This window comes from Lepidochelys kempii, unplaced genomic scaffold (genome assembly GCF_965140265.1).
Source record: "Lepidochelys kempii isolate rLepKem1 unplaced genomic scaffold, rLepKem1.hap2 scaffold_54, whole genome shotgun sequence".
Lineage (NCBI taxonomy): Eukaryota > Metazoa > Chordata > Testudines > Cheloniidae > Lepidochelys > Lepidochelys kempii.
Window position 1 is genome coordinate 527,758 of NW_027333639.1, and position 17,332 is coordinate 545,089.

A 17,332-nucleotide genomic window follows, 5' to 3' on the forward strand; every position below is an offset into this window, starting at 1 on the left:
TATCAATGTTATTAGTCCATTGCTATATGGAAATAGCTGTCAATACTAATACAGAAAAGGCAGAAGTATTCAATAAATATTTTTGATCCATATTTGGGAAAAAACTGATGATATATTATATCATCTGATGATAAAATACTGTCCACTCTAACAATAACTTAAAAGAGAATGCTAAACAGCAGCTATTAAAGGTAGACGTTTTAAAATCAGCGCATCTGATTTGATTTAAAAAAAAATAAAAAGCTTGGAGCAGTAGAGAAGTTCCAAAGGGCTGGAAGGAAACTAATGTTGAGCCAATATTTTAAAAGGGTAAATGGGGTGACCTGGGTAATTATAGACCTGTCAGCCTGACATCAGTCCTAGGAAAAATAATGGAATAGCTGATGTGGGAATTGATTTCTACAGAATTAGAGGAGGGTAATATAATTAATGTCCATCAACATGGATTTATGGAAAATAGATCTTGTCAAACTTAGGATATTTTTTGATGATTACGAGTTTCATTGATCAAGGTAACCTTTGGGGGGAGGGATAGCTCAGTGGTTTGAGCATTGGCCTGCTAAACCCAGGGTTGTGAGTTCAATCCTTGAGGGGACCATTTAGGGGTCTGGGGCAAAAACTGGGGATTGGTCCTGCTTTGAGCAGGGGGTTGGACTAGATGACCTCCTGAGGTCCCTTCCAACCCTAACCTTCTATGATTCTATGTTAATGTTGTATACTTGACTTCTGCAAGTCATTCAACTTGATACCACATGACATTTTGATTAAGAAACTAGAATGATACAAAATCAACATGGCACATTAAATAGATTAAAAACCGGCTAACTGTGTATAATGTCTCTTTAAACAAAAGTTAACTCTCGTAACAAGTGCTTTCTGTCTGATATGTGCCAGGCAAGGATTTGTGAACTTGTTAGAAATTAATAAATAAATAGTTCAAAAAAATAAACTGGCTAATTGATAAGTCTCAAAATATAATTGTAAACAGAGAATCACCAGAGAACGGGTGTGTTTCTAGTGGAATCCCACAGGGGCTAGTTCTCTATGGCCCTATGCTATTTAACATTTTTATCAATGACCGGGAAGAAAACAAACTCATTATTGCTAAAGTTTGCAGATGACACAAAGATTGGACGAGTGGTAAATAATAAAGAGGACTGGTCATTTTACAGAGGTTTGGATCACTTGGTAAACTGGATGTCGGCCAACAAGATGTGTTTCTCCACAGCCACATATAAACTCCCACATCTAGGAACAAAGCAGGCAGTATTTGCAAAATGGGATACTCTTGCAGGGTCTCTGCTTCCCAGGATAAAGATCTGAGGCTCAAGGTAGATAATCAACTGAACGTGAGTTCCCAGTGTGACGCTGAACCTGCTCAAAAAAATTGGTTAGTCTCTAAGTTGCCACAAGCACTCCTTTTCTTTGTGCTGTACCTGAAGGATCACATTAGTCCTTTTAATGTATAAGCAGGGGAAACCTGAGTAGGAATAGATAGGTTATATTACCTCTCTGTGTGTTACTGGTGTTACTGGTGCTACTTGACTACCATGTCCCGTTCTGGTATCCACAGTTCAAGAATGAGGCTGAAAAATTGGAAAGGGCTCAAAGAACCACAAGAATGATTAAAGGATTGGAAAACCTGCCTTATAGTGATTGACACAAGGAGCTCAATCCATTTATCTTATCAAACAAATGATTAAGTGGTGATGTGATCCCCATCTACAAGTACTCATATGGGGAACAGAAGTTTGATAATGGGCTCTTCAATCGAGCAGACAAAAGTACAACAAGATACAGTGTCTGGAAGCTGAAGCAATAGAAATTCAGACTAGAAATTAGGTGCAAACTTTCTACCAGAGAGCATAATTAAACACTGGGGAAAACTTACAGAAAACTTACGGGAAAAAAGGGTTGCGGATTCTCCAATACTGGAAATTTTAAAATCAAGATCAGATGCTTTTCTAAAAGATCCACTCTATTTCAATCAGGAATTAATACAGGGAAGTCCTATAGCCTGCATTATACAGAAGGTCTGAGTAGATGATCACAATGGTCCATTATAGCCTCAGAACTTATGAATCTCTGCCTGTCTCCTGACTTTCTGGAGTGACGCTTGGCTTCGGAGTTCTGCGGGTTGGTAGTAGGTCTTTGATAAACCCCTGAACATGTGGCTGTTTCCTCATAGTGGGTAATTTCTAACTCTTCTTGCTGGGCCTTTCCCATATCTTCCAGCTCCACCTTAAAGAGAATGTAGTGTCCCTATAAATAGTTGTTAGCCCTCACCATGTTCTAGTTTTAGAAAGCTCTAAAAACCTGTCAGAACAGCAGTGAATGTAGTTAGGCTTTGGATAGCTGAACGAGTTAAATAAGTATGGTTATTTGGAACTCAACAGTGCCTGGGCTTTCTACAAGTTTCTCTTTGTTGTGTAAAGAGCAAAAGACACAACAATTGGTTATGCAGATGGGATCGGAACCCAGAGATAGAGTGAAATAGGCAATGACTCCGGAGACCCAGTGGAAGTGAAACAAAAAGGAAATCACAGCCTGCGATCACTGGGACTGCCAGTAAACTGCTCATTTACTGGGGAGAGAGGGGGGAGAAAAAAGGGTTAATATGTCTGGATGTTTGGAGGAAATGGACTAGTTTGTTAGCTCAATAGAGGACGGGCCCTCATCTATCCAGGAACTAGAACAGTACCTAATCACTAACTGCCCAAGAAGGAAAAGCTGGTGGTTTTATTAAGTGTAATGGAGGGGCACACAGAGTTCTCAGGGGTAAGAGGGAAATCAGGGACACTGGTAGGGACCCGATAATTGCTTATCTGTGCCTGTTACACTGCAGCCATTTCCCTTCACTATCCCCAGGGACAGTGGGAAAATCTGGAGTGAAACCTGGATGTTACTTTCCAGCCTATCAGGGTGAAAAGGGCAGAGGGAAAGATTCAGAAGGGGGGTTTAGACAATCTGACACACTGGTTCACCCCCCTCCCCTTCCCTGCAAACAGATGTTCTGCATTCTGCCACACTGCAAAAACGCTGGGGCATTTTTCTAAACCCATCAACACATAATTAAACCCTCCCAGAACCAAATACTAGAAAAGAACAAAATCAAAACAGCTGCATTGGGGTTCCCCCTGAGATGGTCACCCAGGGCTGTAGCAGGGCCCAGGCAGAGGTAAGAACTGACTTTTCCGGCCTCTGTTCCTTATCTTGTGCAATGAGAAGTGAATCTAAAGTCAACAGACCTGGGCAGGTTTAGGAGCCTGTAACTTCTCTCCCCACTTGCTTCTCCTTTCCCACACTTTTTCTCCCCCCCTTTCACTCCCCTTCCCCCCTCCGGACAGGAGATCTGGTTGCTGTTTTGTTGCGGCCATGTCTACTCTGCAGAGCTGATGCCTACATAGCCCTTTAGTGTAGAGGCAGCAGGAGTGTTTCTTCCGGTGCAGGAACCCCACTTCTCTCGATAGCCCTGCCAACAGAAACCCTTTGTCGGCACAGCTCTGTCTACCCTGGGGGTTTTATCCGCATGGCTAGGCTAGTCCGGGGTGTGGAAGAAACCACACAACTTTGTTGCATCCGATGAAGTGAGCTGTAATTTGTATGCTCAAATAAATTGGTTAGTCTTTAAGGTGCCACAAGTCCTCCTTTTCTTTTTGCGAATACAGACTAACACGGCTGTTACTCTGAAACTTTGTCACTGTAACCTTTAAGCTGGCTCCGGCTGGCTGCAGGCGCCCAGGGGGGCAGAGCCGGGGGGCGGGGGGGGGGGGGGCAGCAGCAGCTCCGGGACTCGCACACCCCCGCCCCCCGGGAGCAGAGCTGGGGCGAGGAGGGGCCGTCGGTGCAGAGTCACTTTCCCCCCTGGCCCCGGCCCTTCCCCCGGGTCTCCCCCCTCACCTGCAGGCTCCGGCTCAGGGGCTGGTGTCGGCAGAGGCCGGGGCTGCCCAGGGGCTGGTTCCACCCACCGCAGAAAGTCCCCGGGCTGGGCCCCGAGGGGCGCTGGGGAAGGGCTCTCCCCGCACACACCCCGCTGGGGCGCAGCAGCTCAGCCCGGGCTCCCGGCTCGCTATGGAGGCGGCAGCAGCGTCGCCTGCGCTGCCTGACCCAGGAAGCTCAAATTGCAAATATCCTGGATCCCTTGGCAGCCCGAGTTAAAGGGCCAGCGCAGCCCGCCTGTCTCCAGCCCTCGCACCACCCAGAGCCCTCTGGTGGCAGGAGCTGATGAATCCCGCTCCCCTCCTGCGCCCTGCCCTAGGGCTGAAAGCCTGGCCCAGGAGGGATCCAGCCAGAATCTTCTTCCCAACCCTGGAAACGTGTCCTACAGAGCAGCATCCCCTGCTGCCCGCCAGGGCTGTGTCTCAGCTCAGGGGGTCTCTTTGATGGGGGACTCTCTCGAGCGATGGGATCTCTGGTCCCCAGAGCATCTCCCCAGATTCCCACTCAGACCGCAGCGCCGCTAGGAGAAGGGAGGTGGACACTCCCTCACCAGCCGCCTTGCAAAGGGCACCCAGACGGACAGGCATACCTTCAGCAGGAGCTGGGGGACAGATGGTAAATGATTAAAAAAAAAAACAGTATGGCACAAAACAAATGGATTGAAAACTGGCTAGCTGAGAGGTATCAGAATTGTATAGTGAGGAACCATCACTGAGCCGGTGTGTTTCTGGTGGCATCCTGCAGGGATCAGTACTTCGCCGTACCCTACTTCACGTTTTCACCAGCGAGCTGGAAGAAAACCAAAAAGTATCACCCATAAAGTTTGCAAATTGCAAAGAAGGGGGGCAGTAAATATCAAAGAGGACAGGTTGCTGACAGAGAGCATCTGGGTGGCTTGGTGAGCTGGGTGCAAGCAAACAATTTATGTTTTAATATGGCCAAATGCAGAGTTATGAATCTAGAACCAAAGAACGTAGGCCACACTTGCAGGATGGGGTGTTGTCTCGTGGGAAGCAGGAACTCTCTGAAAAAAGACTTGTGGGACATGGTGGACAATCAGCTGAACCTGAGCTCCCAGGGCGATGCTGTGGCCAAAAGGGCTGATGCGATCCTTGGATGTATAAACATGGAGAAAAGAAATGTGATACAGGGGGGCTCTTCATGTTGCCAGAAAAAGGTGTAACAAGATCTAATGGCTGGAAGGTGAAGCCAAATGCAGACAAGAAACAAGGTGCAATTGTTTAACAGTGAGGGTTATTAGCCAGGGAGGAAATTTACTAATTTTTCAATCAAGACTGGCTGTTTTTGAAACCATATGCTCTAGTTCAAGCAGGAATTAATCCGAGGAAGTTCTATGGCTTGTTATAGAGGAGGTGGGACTAGGTAATCACAATTGTCCCTCCTGGCCATGTAATCAATGAATCTATGTAAAGCTTCCCCATAGAGACCAGCCCTCAACCTATTTGGAAATCAGTTGAGAGTAGGATTGCCAGGTGTCCGGTTTTCAAAGGGAATCTGCTGCATCCCATCAGCACATCTGACCAGACACTAAAACTCCGGTTTGGCTGCAGTAACTGGCCTCTACTACTGGGGGGTAGGACAAGCAGCAGCTGAGGCTAGAGCCCCATGGAGGAGCTGCTCAGCTGCTGATGCCTGACAGAGAGCCGTGGCTGGCTTCCAGACGGGGCTGTAAGAAGTAAGTGCCACTGCCCGGGGGAGAATCCTATTCACCACCTCCCTTCTACCCCCCGTGCCCTGATTGCCCCGGCCCTGGCTCCTGGGACTCGCCCCTCCCCACCCGTGGCCCCTTACTCCAGGGACTCTCCCCCACATGTCCCAGCTCCTTGCTTTGGGGACCAACCCCCCCGCTCTGCTGTGCCCCACTTGGGCAGGCTCCACATCAGCTCCTCCCAGCCTGACTCTGCAGGCAGCAGGTGAGTCCTGGGAGACGGGGAATGAGGGGGGAAGGAGAGTGAAGAGTGAGCGACAGAGGGTGGGGGGAGAGGGGGAGGCCTCAGGGGAAGGAGCTGGGCAGGGCAAGGGTGTTCAGTTTTCAGCAATTAGAAAATTGGCAACCCTAATGGTAACGCTGAAGGTGAGGACCAGGAGCAGCAGGGGAGACCTGAGATCTAAAAGCTCCGTGTGTTGCTATTTCTTCCTCTCCCTTCTAACCCTTGTTCATTTCCAATCATTCCCCTTTTCTTCTATTTTCCTCCTTTTGTTACTTTCACTCTGTTTTTGCCCCCTTCACACAGCCACATTTTCTGTCTCTCACACTCACCACAGTCTCTGAGTCCACACAGCCCTTGGGGCTCTCATCTGTCCCTGGGCCTCCTCTCTGCCCATTGGGTCTCTCAGATCCACCCCACCGGAACTCTGATCCACCCTCTCTGAGCTTTCAGTCCCCTCCTGGGACTCTAAGGATCATCATACCCCTGACAGAGCTCTGGGAGACAGACTTTGCACACACACAAAAATGATTAGGAATTTATTTGTATAAAACAAAACAGATTCATGTAAAAATTTCAATGAGACATAAAAGACTCCCCCAAAACCTGAATTTCATGAAACATGAGTCCCTGCCCCACCCCGCTGTCCAGAAACAAGAAAATCCCTCCCAGGGCAATTATTTCAGGAATAATCCCAGTGTGTCACAATCTCCGATGAGTCCCTGCCTGAAAACAAGGATAAGGGATTCCAGCTACCGTCCTTCCCTTCCATTCAGTAATACACTCCCCCTGACAGAAAGAGCTGGGAAGGCACCAGAGAACATCAAATACTAATAATCATGGATTACATCAGAAAGGCTGAGGTGTGTAATGCCATTTTTTTGCTTTAGTATTCACTTTTGTGACCACATAGTTAACATAATTAATATTAACAGCAAGGGAGGAGTGCAAGCCAAAATAGGGAAAGAACAAGTTAAAGAATAGTTAGATAATAGTATTCAAATGGGGCTGTTCTGATGAAATTTACTCTAAGGTGCTTTAAGGAACTAGCTGAAGCAGTCTCTGAATCATTAGTGAGTATCTCTGAGAACTTGTGGTGGGTGGGTGAGGTCCCAGAACACCGGAGTAAGGCAAACATTGTAGCTATCATTAAAAAGGGAAACAGATGACTGGGGGAACTATAAACCAGTTACACTAACTTCATTAACTGGAAAGATACTGGAACAAATTATTAAACAATCAATTTGTAAGCACCTACTGAATAATAGGGTAAGAAATAGCCGACATGGATTTGTCAAATTTCAAAAAGGCTTTGACAAGGTCCCTCACCAACGGCTCTTAAGCAAAGAAAGCTGCCACGGGATAAGAGGGAAGATCCTCTTGTGGATCAGTAACTGGTTAAAAAATAGGAAACAAAGAGTAGGAATAAATGGTCAGTTTTCAGAATGGAGAGAAGTTAGGTAGTGGTGACCCCCAGGGGTCTGTACTGGGACCAGCACCGTTCCACCCATTCATAAATGATCTGGAAAAAGGGGTAAACAGTGAGGTGGTAAAATTTACAGATGATAAAAAAACTACTCAAGATAATTAAGTCCACAGCAGACTGCGAAGAGTAACAAAGGGATCTCACAAAACTGGGTGACGGGGGAACAAAATGGCAGATGAAATTCAATGTTGATAAATGCAAAATAATGCACATTGGAATACATAATCCCAACCATTGGAGTCTGTTTTTGAAGTTTTGAATAGACTCCAACGAGAGACTGCTGAATTGGAATTAATCTGCAAACTTGATACAATTAACTTAGGTTTGAATAAAGACTGGGAGTGGATGTGTCATTACACAAAGTAAAACTATTTCCCCATGTTTATTTCCCCCCACCCCCACTGTTCCTCACACGTTCTTGTCAACTGCTGGAAATGGCCCACCTTGATTATCACTACAAAAGGTTATCTTATCTTCCCCCCGCCCCCCGCTGGTAATAGCTCACCTTACCTGATCACTCTTGTTACAGTGTGTATGGTAACACCCACTGTTTCATGTTCTCTGTGTATATAAAATCTGCACACTGTATTTTCCACTGCATGTATCCAGTGAAGTGAGCTGTAGCTCACAAAAGCTTATGCTCAAATAAATTTGTTAGTCTCTAAGGTGCCACAAGTACTCCTTTTTCTTCTTTCAATGTGCAGTGGCAGTCAAAAAAGCAAACAATGTTGGAAATCATAAGGAAAGGGATAGATAATAAGACAGAAAATATCATATTGCCTCTATATAAATCCATGGTACGCCCACATCTTGAATACTGTGTGCAAATCTGGTCACTCCATCTCAAAAAAGATATATTGGTATTGGAAAAGGTACAAAAAAGAGCAACAAAAATGATTAGGGTATGGAACGGCTTCTGTGTGAGGAAAAATTAATAAGGCTGGACTTTTCAGCTTGGAAAAGAGACAACTAAGGGGGGGATAGGACAGAGGTCTATAAAATCACAACTGGTGTGGAGAACGTAAATAAGGAAGTGTTTACTCCTTCTCCCAACACAAGAACTAGGGGGTCACCAAATGAAATTAATAGGCAGCAGGTTTAAAACAAACAAAAGACCTATTTCTTCACACAACGCACTGTCAACCTGTGGAACTCTTTGCCAGAGGATGTTGTAAAGGCCAAGACTATAACAGGGTTAAAAAAACAACTAGATAAGTTAATGATGGATAGGTCCATCAATAGCTATTAGCCAGGATGTCCAGGGGTGCAAAACCATGCTCTGAAGTGTCCCTAGCCTCTGTTGCCAGAAGCTGGGAATAAGCAACAGGGGATGGATCACTGGATGATTACCTGTTCTGTCCATTCCCTCTGAAGCATCTGGCACTGGACGCTGTCAGAAGACAGGATACTGGGCTAGATGGACCATTGGTCTGACCCAGTATGACTGTTCTTAAATGATACCAAACCAATCTAATTTCCTCTTTGACAGAGTTACCGGTCTAGTAGCTAGGGAGAAAGCAGTAGATGTGATACATCTTGTACTCCTGACGCAGGGGCGGGCAAACTTTTTTGGCCTGAGGACCGCATTGGTTTTCTGAAATTATATGGTGGGCCAGTTAGGGGAGGCTGTGCCTCCCCAAACAGCCAGGCCTGGCCCACCCCCATCCAACCACCCCTTCTCCCTGACCACCCCCAGACTCCCCACCCCCATTCAACCCCCGTGTTCCCTGCCTTCTGACTGCCTGACCCCTATCCACACCCCCACCCCCTGACCACCCTCCCTGAACTCCTCTGCCCTCTATCCAACCCCCCTGCTCCCTGCCCCCTTACCGCGCCGCCTGGAGCACCGGTGGCTAGCAGCGCAGCTGCACCAGGACAGGCAGCTATGCCGCCCAGCTGGAGCCAGCCACACACTGCACAGCACAGAGCACCGGGTCAGGCCAGGCTCTGCAGCTGCACTTCCCCAGGAGCTTGCAGCCCCACCGCCCAGAGCATTGCGCCGGCAGCACAGTGAGCTGAGGCTGCATGGGAGGGGGAACAGCAGGGGAGAGGCCGGGGGCTAACTTCCCGGGCCAGGAGCTCAGGGGGCGGGCAGGAGGGCCCTGTGGGCCGGAAGTGGCCCACGGGCCGTAGTTTGCGTGCCTCTGTCCTGATGGAATTCTGCGCACCTGTGTAGGTGCAGAATTCTTATGGTTCACTGTTTTCTGTGCTCCCCGCTCAGAAAAATGCAGAAGAAATATGCAGGGGGGACACACCTCTTCCCTGGCAGCGCAGGCAGAGCATCTGTCCCAGCATGCCTAGAGTAGCTGTCAGAGATGCAAATCACTGCGGGGGAGGGAGGCTGGGCATGCACGCCTGCGGGGGGGGACATTCGTTACTGTCAAGGGGCAGGGCTGGGCGCACGTGAGCAAACAAGCGGGAGAGACTCTGGCCTTGGCTACATTTGCGAGTTACAGCACAATAAAGCCGCCCAGAGTGCTCTAACTCACTCCCCATCCACACTGGCACGGCATGTAGAGTGCTCTGACTCCCTGGCTAGAGCACCGCTGGTATGCCACCTCCCTGAGAGGGATAAGGTTTGCTGCATATTGGGTGAGACGCTACAGCGTCAGTGTGAATGAGGAGTTACCTTACAGCACTCTGATTGCCCTCCGGAAAGGTCCCATTAACTGAAGTGGCTTCTCGTCTTTGTTGTGAACTCCGGCAGGAATGCAGAAGTGGCCCTTTCAAAGCTCCGTTTTGGAGTGCCGGCTGCTTATCATCTCCGAGAAAAAAACAAACAGCTAATGTTTGCTGAGTGAGAGAGAGAGAGAGAGAGGTGGGGGAGGGGTCTGTGCTTACAAGACAGCATGCTGATGCACTCTCAGCACCCCAAAAACCCACTCTCTCTCCCCCCACATACACACAACACACTCCACCCTACCCCCTCCCCATTTGAAAAACACACTGCAGCCACTTGAACGCTGGGATAGCTGCCCATAATGCACAGCTCCCAATGCAGCTGCAAGTGCTGCAGATGTGGCCCCGCCAGTGCGCTTTCAGCTGTCAGTGTGGACAGACTGGAGCACTTTCCCTACTGCGCTGTACGAAGGCTGGTTTAACCCAAAGCGCTCTACATCTGCAAGTGTAGCCAAGCCCTCTGTCCCTCTTCCTTTCTCCTGCAGAGTGCCCGGCGTGGAGGGGTAGGGCTTTTTGTTAGGCAGGAGGCAGGCTCTGTCCCCCGAGGCAGAAATGTAGCAGCCTGCCTGCCTATGTTCCTTCACTGCAATGAAGCAAGCAGCTGTTTTGCCAGGTTTGGAAATGCAATCAGCCAGTGCTATCCCTTAAATTGCCTGGAGGCTCACTTTATAGAAGATCACAGGGATTGGATTGAAACAAAATTCAGTCAGTTTTTATTTGAGAGGGGATAAGGTGTGGAAGAAGAAGAGTGTTCTTTCTGTGCAAAACTGTTTCAACGTTTGAAACAAAACACTGTTCTTGATGGGGAAAAACAACATTGTTAATGGTGATTTTGATAGTTGATCTCATTTTCTGAGGCAGAAATGTAGCAGCCTGCCTGTATAGTAATGTGGTTAATGTTTCTATTGTCAGTTAACTGTTCCCATTCTCAGTCAATTACCCCAGGAGCATAAAACCTATAAACATTTTAAAGCTCCTTTACATTGCCAGAGTGATGTAAAGGAGCCTTATTATAAAGGACAGTAAGGAAATCCTCAACTAGGAAGATCTATGTGCTTTCTCACTTTTTTCCTGTGCCAAAGTGACACAATGGGGTTAGATTATAGCTCAGGATTTATTTTACTTACCCATTTAAAAAAAAGAAGACTTTGAGGGCATATAAAACATTTATCAAGCAGTTAATAAAATGTCAGAACAATCAGAACCAAGCACTTCCCAAAGTACCCAGCCAGGTCCAGATGAAGTTACCAAATGACAAACGGATATTCATTCTTTTGCACGACATGAACAGCCTTCACATCATGCATCAAAACTGCTACACCAGCTTCTCGTGCTCGAGAATTCCCTACAAAATTGCATGTGGATGGGGACAAATTATTTTGCATATCCTGCAATGTTGTTCTCAGTCATGAGTGACTGTCTGTTATTGTGGATCTTTTTGCATTAAAAAAACGCATTATTTTGACAAATAAAATATGCAGAATTTTAAAATATTGTGTGCAGAATTTTTTTTTTTTTTTGGTGCAGAATTCCCCCAGGAGTAATCTTGATTTTAGTAAGGCTTATGACACAGTCCCACATGACATTCTCATAAGCAAACTAGGAAAATGTAATTTCATCTAGACTACTATACGATGGGTGCAAAACTCTTTGAAAGGCCATACTCAGAGAATAGTTATCAATGGTTCATACTCAAATATGAGGAACATATCTAGTGGGGTCCCTCAGGTCAGTCCAGGATCTGGTACCATTCAATATTTTCATTAATGACTGGGATAACAGAGTGGAGAATATGCTTATAAAATTTGTAAATGACACCTAGATGGGAGGGATTTCTAGCACTTTCGAGGACAGGATTAGATTTCAAAATGACCTTGACAAATTGGAGAATTGGTCTGAAATAAAGTCAGTAAAGACAAAGGCAAAATATTACACTTAGGAAGGAAAAAAAATCAACTGCTTTCCAATAAGGCAGAGGTCCTGAAACTGTGGGGTGCGGAGGAACATTTGGGGGGGTGCGGGGGAGTCCAGACCAGCCCCCTTTGGGGGTGGGAGGGAATGCCACCCAGCCCTGCTTCACTCCCAGCTCTGCTCTGGTGCTGCCCCCAGCTGTGGCCCCATGCCCCTGCACCACCCCCAGCCTCAGCCCCTGACCATGTCCCAGTCGTGGCTTCCTCCCTCCTCCCGGGAGCCGCAGTCCCACTCCTGAACCTGGCTCCCAGGGGGAGCAGGGGGGCATGAACAGGGGTAAGGGAGGTCACTACTCTGAAAAATTTGGGGACCACTGCTATTAGGATAGTTAAGCTCTGGAATAGACTTTCAAGGGAAGCTGTGGAATCCCCATCATTGGAGGTTTTTAAGAACAAGTTGGACAAACACCTGTCAGGGATGGTATAGGTTTACTTGGTCCTGCCTCGGTGCAGGACACTGGACTAGATGACCTCTCAAGGTTCCTTCCAACCCTGCATTTCTGTGATTCTATAATCCTGTGAATACAGTACACAGTAATAACAGTGAAACTCGGCCTTTCCTATACTTGCATTCTCCTGAACCATTTCATACACAATAATTAGTGGCCCATCACAACTCTCCAGGGAGTTGGACAACTATTATCTCCATTGTAGGGATGGGAGAAATGGACACAGAGACAGGAGGGGAAGTGACCGGCACTAGCTCACACCCAGGAATCTTAACTCTCATTTCCCCCACCCTCCCCTCTAACCACTAGACCACACTCCCAAAAGGGCATTCCTCAGAGTTCCCACCTCTCTGGGGAATCTCCACCATTAATTCCCCAATCTCCAGCCGCCCCGACCGTCCATGACTTCAGAGATGTCCAGTACACTGAGCAGTGCTCTGACATCCTGTTAGTTCAAATCAGCAGCTCTTTCTTCCTTGCAACTACAGCCCCAGAGGGCCCCTTGCTGCTTCCCTGAATAATATTCCCCTATCCCTACGCGGAGATGCCCTAGGAGCTACAAAGACAACTCAGACAAGAACTGCAATAGGTCATTTTTACCTCTCCTCTAAATTGGAAAATATGTGTGTAACCCACAGAAATGTCTCTCTACCAATCCCATCACCTGCTCACCCCAGACCCTGAAATCGCCCAGCTCCTCAGTACCCAGCGTTCTGTTCTTTTCTGCCCCTGCCAACTATCCCCCACTGAAACCCAAACCCTTCATCCACTTGCTGCCCCTGCACAGACTGTCTATCAATGAAGCACATTTACACTTTGCTTCAGGAGAGCACAGACCCATTGTCCCATAGTGAGAGCTCCTGCCACTTGCTAGCCTGTGTGGAGTTTCTGGTGGGACATTAGAGAGACCTTCGCCTTGTAGCTTTTTCCACAGACAGAACATTTATAGTTTCTCTGTGTTGTGTGCGCTCTCTGATGTGAAATAAGTTCTGACCTTTGCTTGAAGCTTTTTCGACAGAGAGAACATTTATATGGTGTCTTTCCAGTGTGGGTTTTCTGATGTCTAATGAGGTCAGAGCTCCTAGTGAAGTTTTTCCCACACTCAAGGCAGTTAAAAGATCTCGCTGGCCTGTGCATTTTTTGGTGTGAAATAACATGAGCCTTCCGACTGAACCCCTTCCCACACTCAGGGCAGTAATAGGGTTTTTCTCCCGTGTGGATTCTCTGATGATTCATAAGGTCAGAGCTCTGCTTGAAGCTTTTCCCACACTCAAGGCATTTATAGGGTCTCTCTCCGGTATGAATCCTCTGATGTCTAATAACAGCTGAGCTGTCACTAAAGTTTTTTCCACAGTCAGGGCACCTATAGGGTATCTTTCCAGTATGCATTCTCTGATGTCTAATGAGATGTGAGTGCCGAGTGAAACTTTTCCCGCACTCAAGGCAATTATAGGGTTTCTCTCCTGTGTGGATTCTCTGATGTTTGTTTAGGTTTGAGCGTTCACTGAAGCCTTTCCCACATTCAAGGCAGTTATAAGGTCTCTCTCCTGTATGGATTTTCTGGTGTGAAATAAGGGTTGAGCTCCGCTTGAAGCTTTTCCCGCAGTCGGGGCATTTATAGGGTTTCTCTTCTGTGTGCACTCTCTGATGCACAACAAGGGTGGAGCTCCGAGTGAAGGATTTCCCACACTCTGAGCAGTTATAGGGTCTCTCTCCTGTGTGGACTCTCCGATGAACAATTAGGGATGAGATGTTACTGAAGATTTTCCCGCAATCAGGACAGCTATAGGATCTCTCTCCTGTGTGGATTTTCTGATGCACAATGAGATGTGATCTCCGATCAAAGCTTCTCCTGCACTCAGCACATACATACAGTTTCCCTTTAGTGCAGATTCCTGGCTGGATCATGTCTTCAGGAAGGTCCTTCAAACCTCCCCCTTGGTGAGTGGGTTTATCCAATCTCTCCCCAGGGGAGTTTTCCTGCTGCCCCTCTGGCCTGTGCTGATTTTCACAGGCTTCTCCCTGCTCAGGAGTCCAGGAAACTTCCCCTTCAGATCTTCCCAATAGTGTTCTCTGTGTTTCCATTTGCTCAGACCTCCCTGCTGAGGATTCACCTCCTTGTTCTCACTCACCATCCCATCACCTGATGTGACAGAGAGACAATCCAGACATGAGTCATTCCCTGCACTGGAGGAAAGGGAATCTCAGAAAGTGGAAGACGAAAGGGAGAAACAAATTAAAATACCTGTTGGGAAGATTGAAAAATCAGTTGTATCCTTCCCAAAATCTTTCCCTAGCAGAGAGGTGGGGGACCAGTCCTGCCCCCACAGCCCATCCGAACAGTCAAAGGGAGGGAGCTACTCCCAGGTGTCAGCCAGGGTGGTGGGGAATTCATGAGCAACATCTGCCATATGTCTACAACACCTGCCTGTGACAATCCTGGGTGAGATAAGGCAGAACTGGAGGAGCTCACAGAGTTTTTTGTTCCCCAGTAATTCCTGCATCAAGCCCATACATTCTTGGGGAGCTAAAGTAAATTTTTTAGAAAGACTCAATTTCTGCTTTAAACACTTCCAGTGACAAGAAAAACCAATCCACACCATTTTAGATTGAATTTCACAGGCCTTTTCTTCCCGGGGGAAAAAAACAAACAAAGCCTTTTTTAAAAGCTATTTTGAAGTCCTAGGAGCTGTTTAACAGAGATTTATTTTTTTTTTTTTAAAAAGAAGGCTTTTTCAAAACAAAATATTTCCTCCAACTCTGAATAACAATACCATCCCCCCCCCGGCTCCCTCCATGCAGGTAAAGCTCTTCGTAAGTATGAGTATCAAAATAAGTCAGTACAAAGTAAAATGTCATACACATGACTTGTTCATACTGCTCTATATACCATACACTGAAATGTAAGTACAGTATTTATATTCCAATTGATTTATTTTATAATTCTATGGTAACAATGAGAAAGTCAGCAATTGTTCAGTATCAATGTGCTGTGACACTTTTGTATGATTTTGTAAGTGAGTAGCTTTTAAGTGAGGTGAACTTGGGGGCTATGCAAGACAAATCAGACTCCTGAAAAGGGTACAGTAGTCTGGAAAAGTTGAGCGCTACTGACCTGGAGTCTCCGGTGCAGGAGCCAGTGTGGGTAGAGCCCGGGGCTGCCCCAGGGGCTGGCTCCAGCCACTGGAGAAAGTCCCTCCTGCCTGGGCATAGAGGGGGCTTTAAGGAAGGTTCCCCCCACACAGACCCCACTGGGGGAGCAGCAGCTGCTCAATCCAGGCTTCCAGCTCACAATGGAGACAGCAGCAGCGTCTTCTCACACTGACCACCCAAATGCAGGAGCGGCACAATCTCTGAGCCTCTGTGACAATAATTATTATGTATTGCAGTGCGGAAGTGCCAAAGAGCCTTTAATTCTCCCTACTTCCTGCCTCACCCCTGCCAGCACCGGATACAACAACCGCTCTCAGCAACCCCTTCCTATGTCCCTGAATATCAACTCAGGCAGCCTGCAGCCCTCCCTGGGACCGGCTGTAACCTGAGCTCAGAATGTCTGTCTGCAGAGAAAGGGGTGGGGGAGGGAATTGGGGGTGTGAAATAGACTCAAGTTTGTCTCTCTCTCCAGCAGAGACCTGGAACAGAGCTCTGTGTGGCTCCAGAGCTTGTTTCTCACACCAAAAGAAGTTGCTCCAATAAAAGATATTACCTTACCCACCTTGTCTCTCCAAACTCCAGTATAAGCCCCTTCTGAAATTACCCTACTTGCCCTGCCAGGATGCTCATCCGCATTTTGCTCCTCATGGAGCCCTTCTCTGGGGGCAAAAAGGGAAATTGGCTGCTTTGTTGTTACTGAGCAGGTTGGATGGATCTGAACATGCTCAGTAACATCTGCTGAAGCCTCTGCCCTTACTCGCAATCAGAATCTGCTATACACAGTTTTAAATGAGGGGAGAGAGGGGGCAAATTGGTGGGGAGGGATGGGCAGATTTTGTTTTTACAGGGCTCAAAATGTATCCAGAGATGGGTCAAACTGGTGGAAGGAGGGGAAGGGGAGGGGCAGATAGACGGAATCGGGGTTCAGAAAGGGGGGAATGCAGCACCAGACAGGGGCAGAGGGGATAAAAAAAAGTTACCATAGGTGGGATGAGCCATCTGCCGTGCTTATCAAAATAGGGTGTGGGTAGCAGAGGGGCTTGTGCTCTTCCCTGGAGAGTCCATCTCAGCACCCTTTCCCCAGGGCTATGGTGTTAAAGCTGCAGTGTGGCTCAATGCCCAGTTACAGCAGCTCGTCTCTATCTGAAATGATTCACTGAGCTGCCAAAAGAAATCTAATTTCGTTGCCACCATCTTAGGTAGGGTTACCAGATAGCAATTGTGAAAAAACAGGACGGGGGTGCGGGGTAATAGGCACCTGTATAAGAAAAAGTCCCTAAAAATGGGACATCTGGTCACCCTAATCTTAGGAAAAAGAAAAGGAGTACTTGTGGCACCTTAGAGACTAACCAATTTATTTGAGCATGAGCTTTCGTGAGCTACAGCTCACTTCATCAACATGGGCAGCAGGGAGCCCTGGCTGATGTGGCTTTAACACAGCACAGAAGGGGAATGGAGCTGGAAGGGTCCATAGCTGTTGGGGAGGGGGCAGCAGAATGGGCGGGGCAGGTGAATGGCAGCTGGTGGTTGTGGGGAGCTGGGTTGGGCTGTGGCCAGGAGTGGGCAGCAGCAGCTGGGATGGGATAACCTGGGTCTGGGCAGTCTCCTTCAGAGACCTTATTCTTCCCTTCTCCTCCTGGGCTACCCTGAGTGCTACATAGGGTGGCATTTTGTAAACATTTAAAAACTCAATTCCCCACCTCCCCT

The 17,332-nt window shown here is 47.4% G+C and overlaps 1 protein-coding gene across 9 annotated transcripts in view; it reads right to left on the bottom strand.

Annotated features, from left to right (window-relative positions):
* The window catches only part of LOC140904635 (uncharacterized), a 50,271-nt gene that overhangs the window by 8,561 nt on the left and 24,378 nt on the right, over window positions 1-17,332 (bottom strand). Inside the window, exons 1-2 of one of the 9 annotated variants that reach the window (XM_073327050.1) lie at window positions 16,188-16,912; window positions 13,348-14,717 (exon numbers count right to left, since the gene is read on the bottom strand). The exons of 2 other annotated variants lie outside the window; for them this stretch is intronic. In XM_073327050.1, the coding sequence (XP_073183151.1) occupies window positions 13,348-14,557 (1,210 nt within the window). In that variant the 5' untranslated portion in view covers window positions 14,558-14,717; window positions 16,188-16,912. Of the gene's footprint in view, window positions 1-1,508; window positions 2,242-3,900; window positions 4,100-12,205; window positions 14,718-15,587; window positions 16,046-16,187; window positions 16,949-17,332 lie in introns of those variants that run through there. 6 more of the 9 variants (XM_073327049.1, XM_073327043.1, XM_073327044.1 and 3 more) reach the window with 6 other exon arrangements.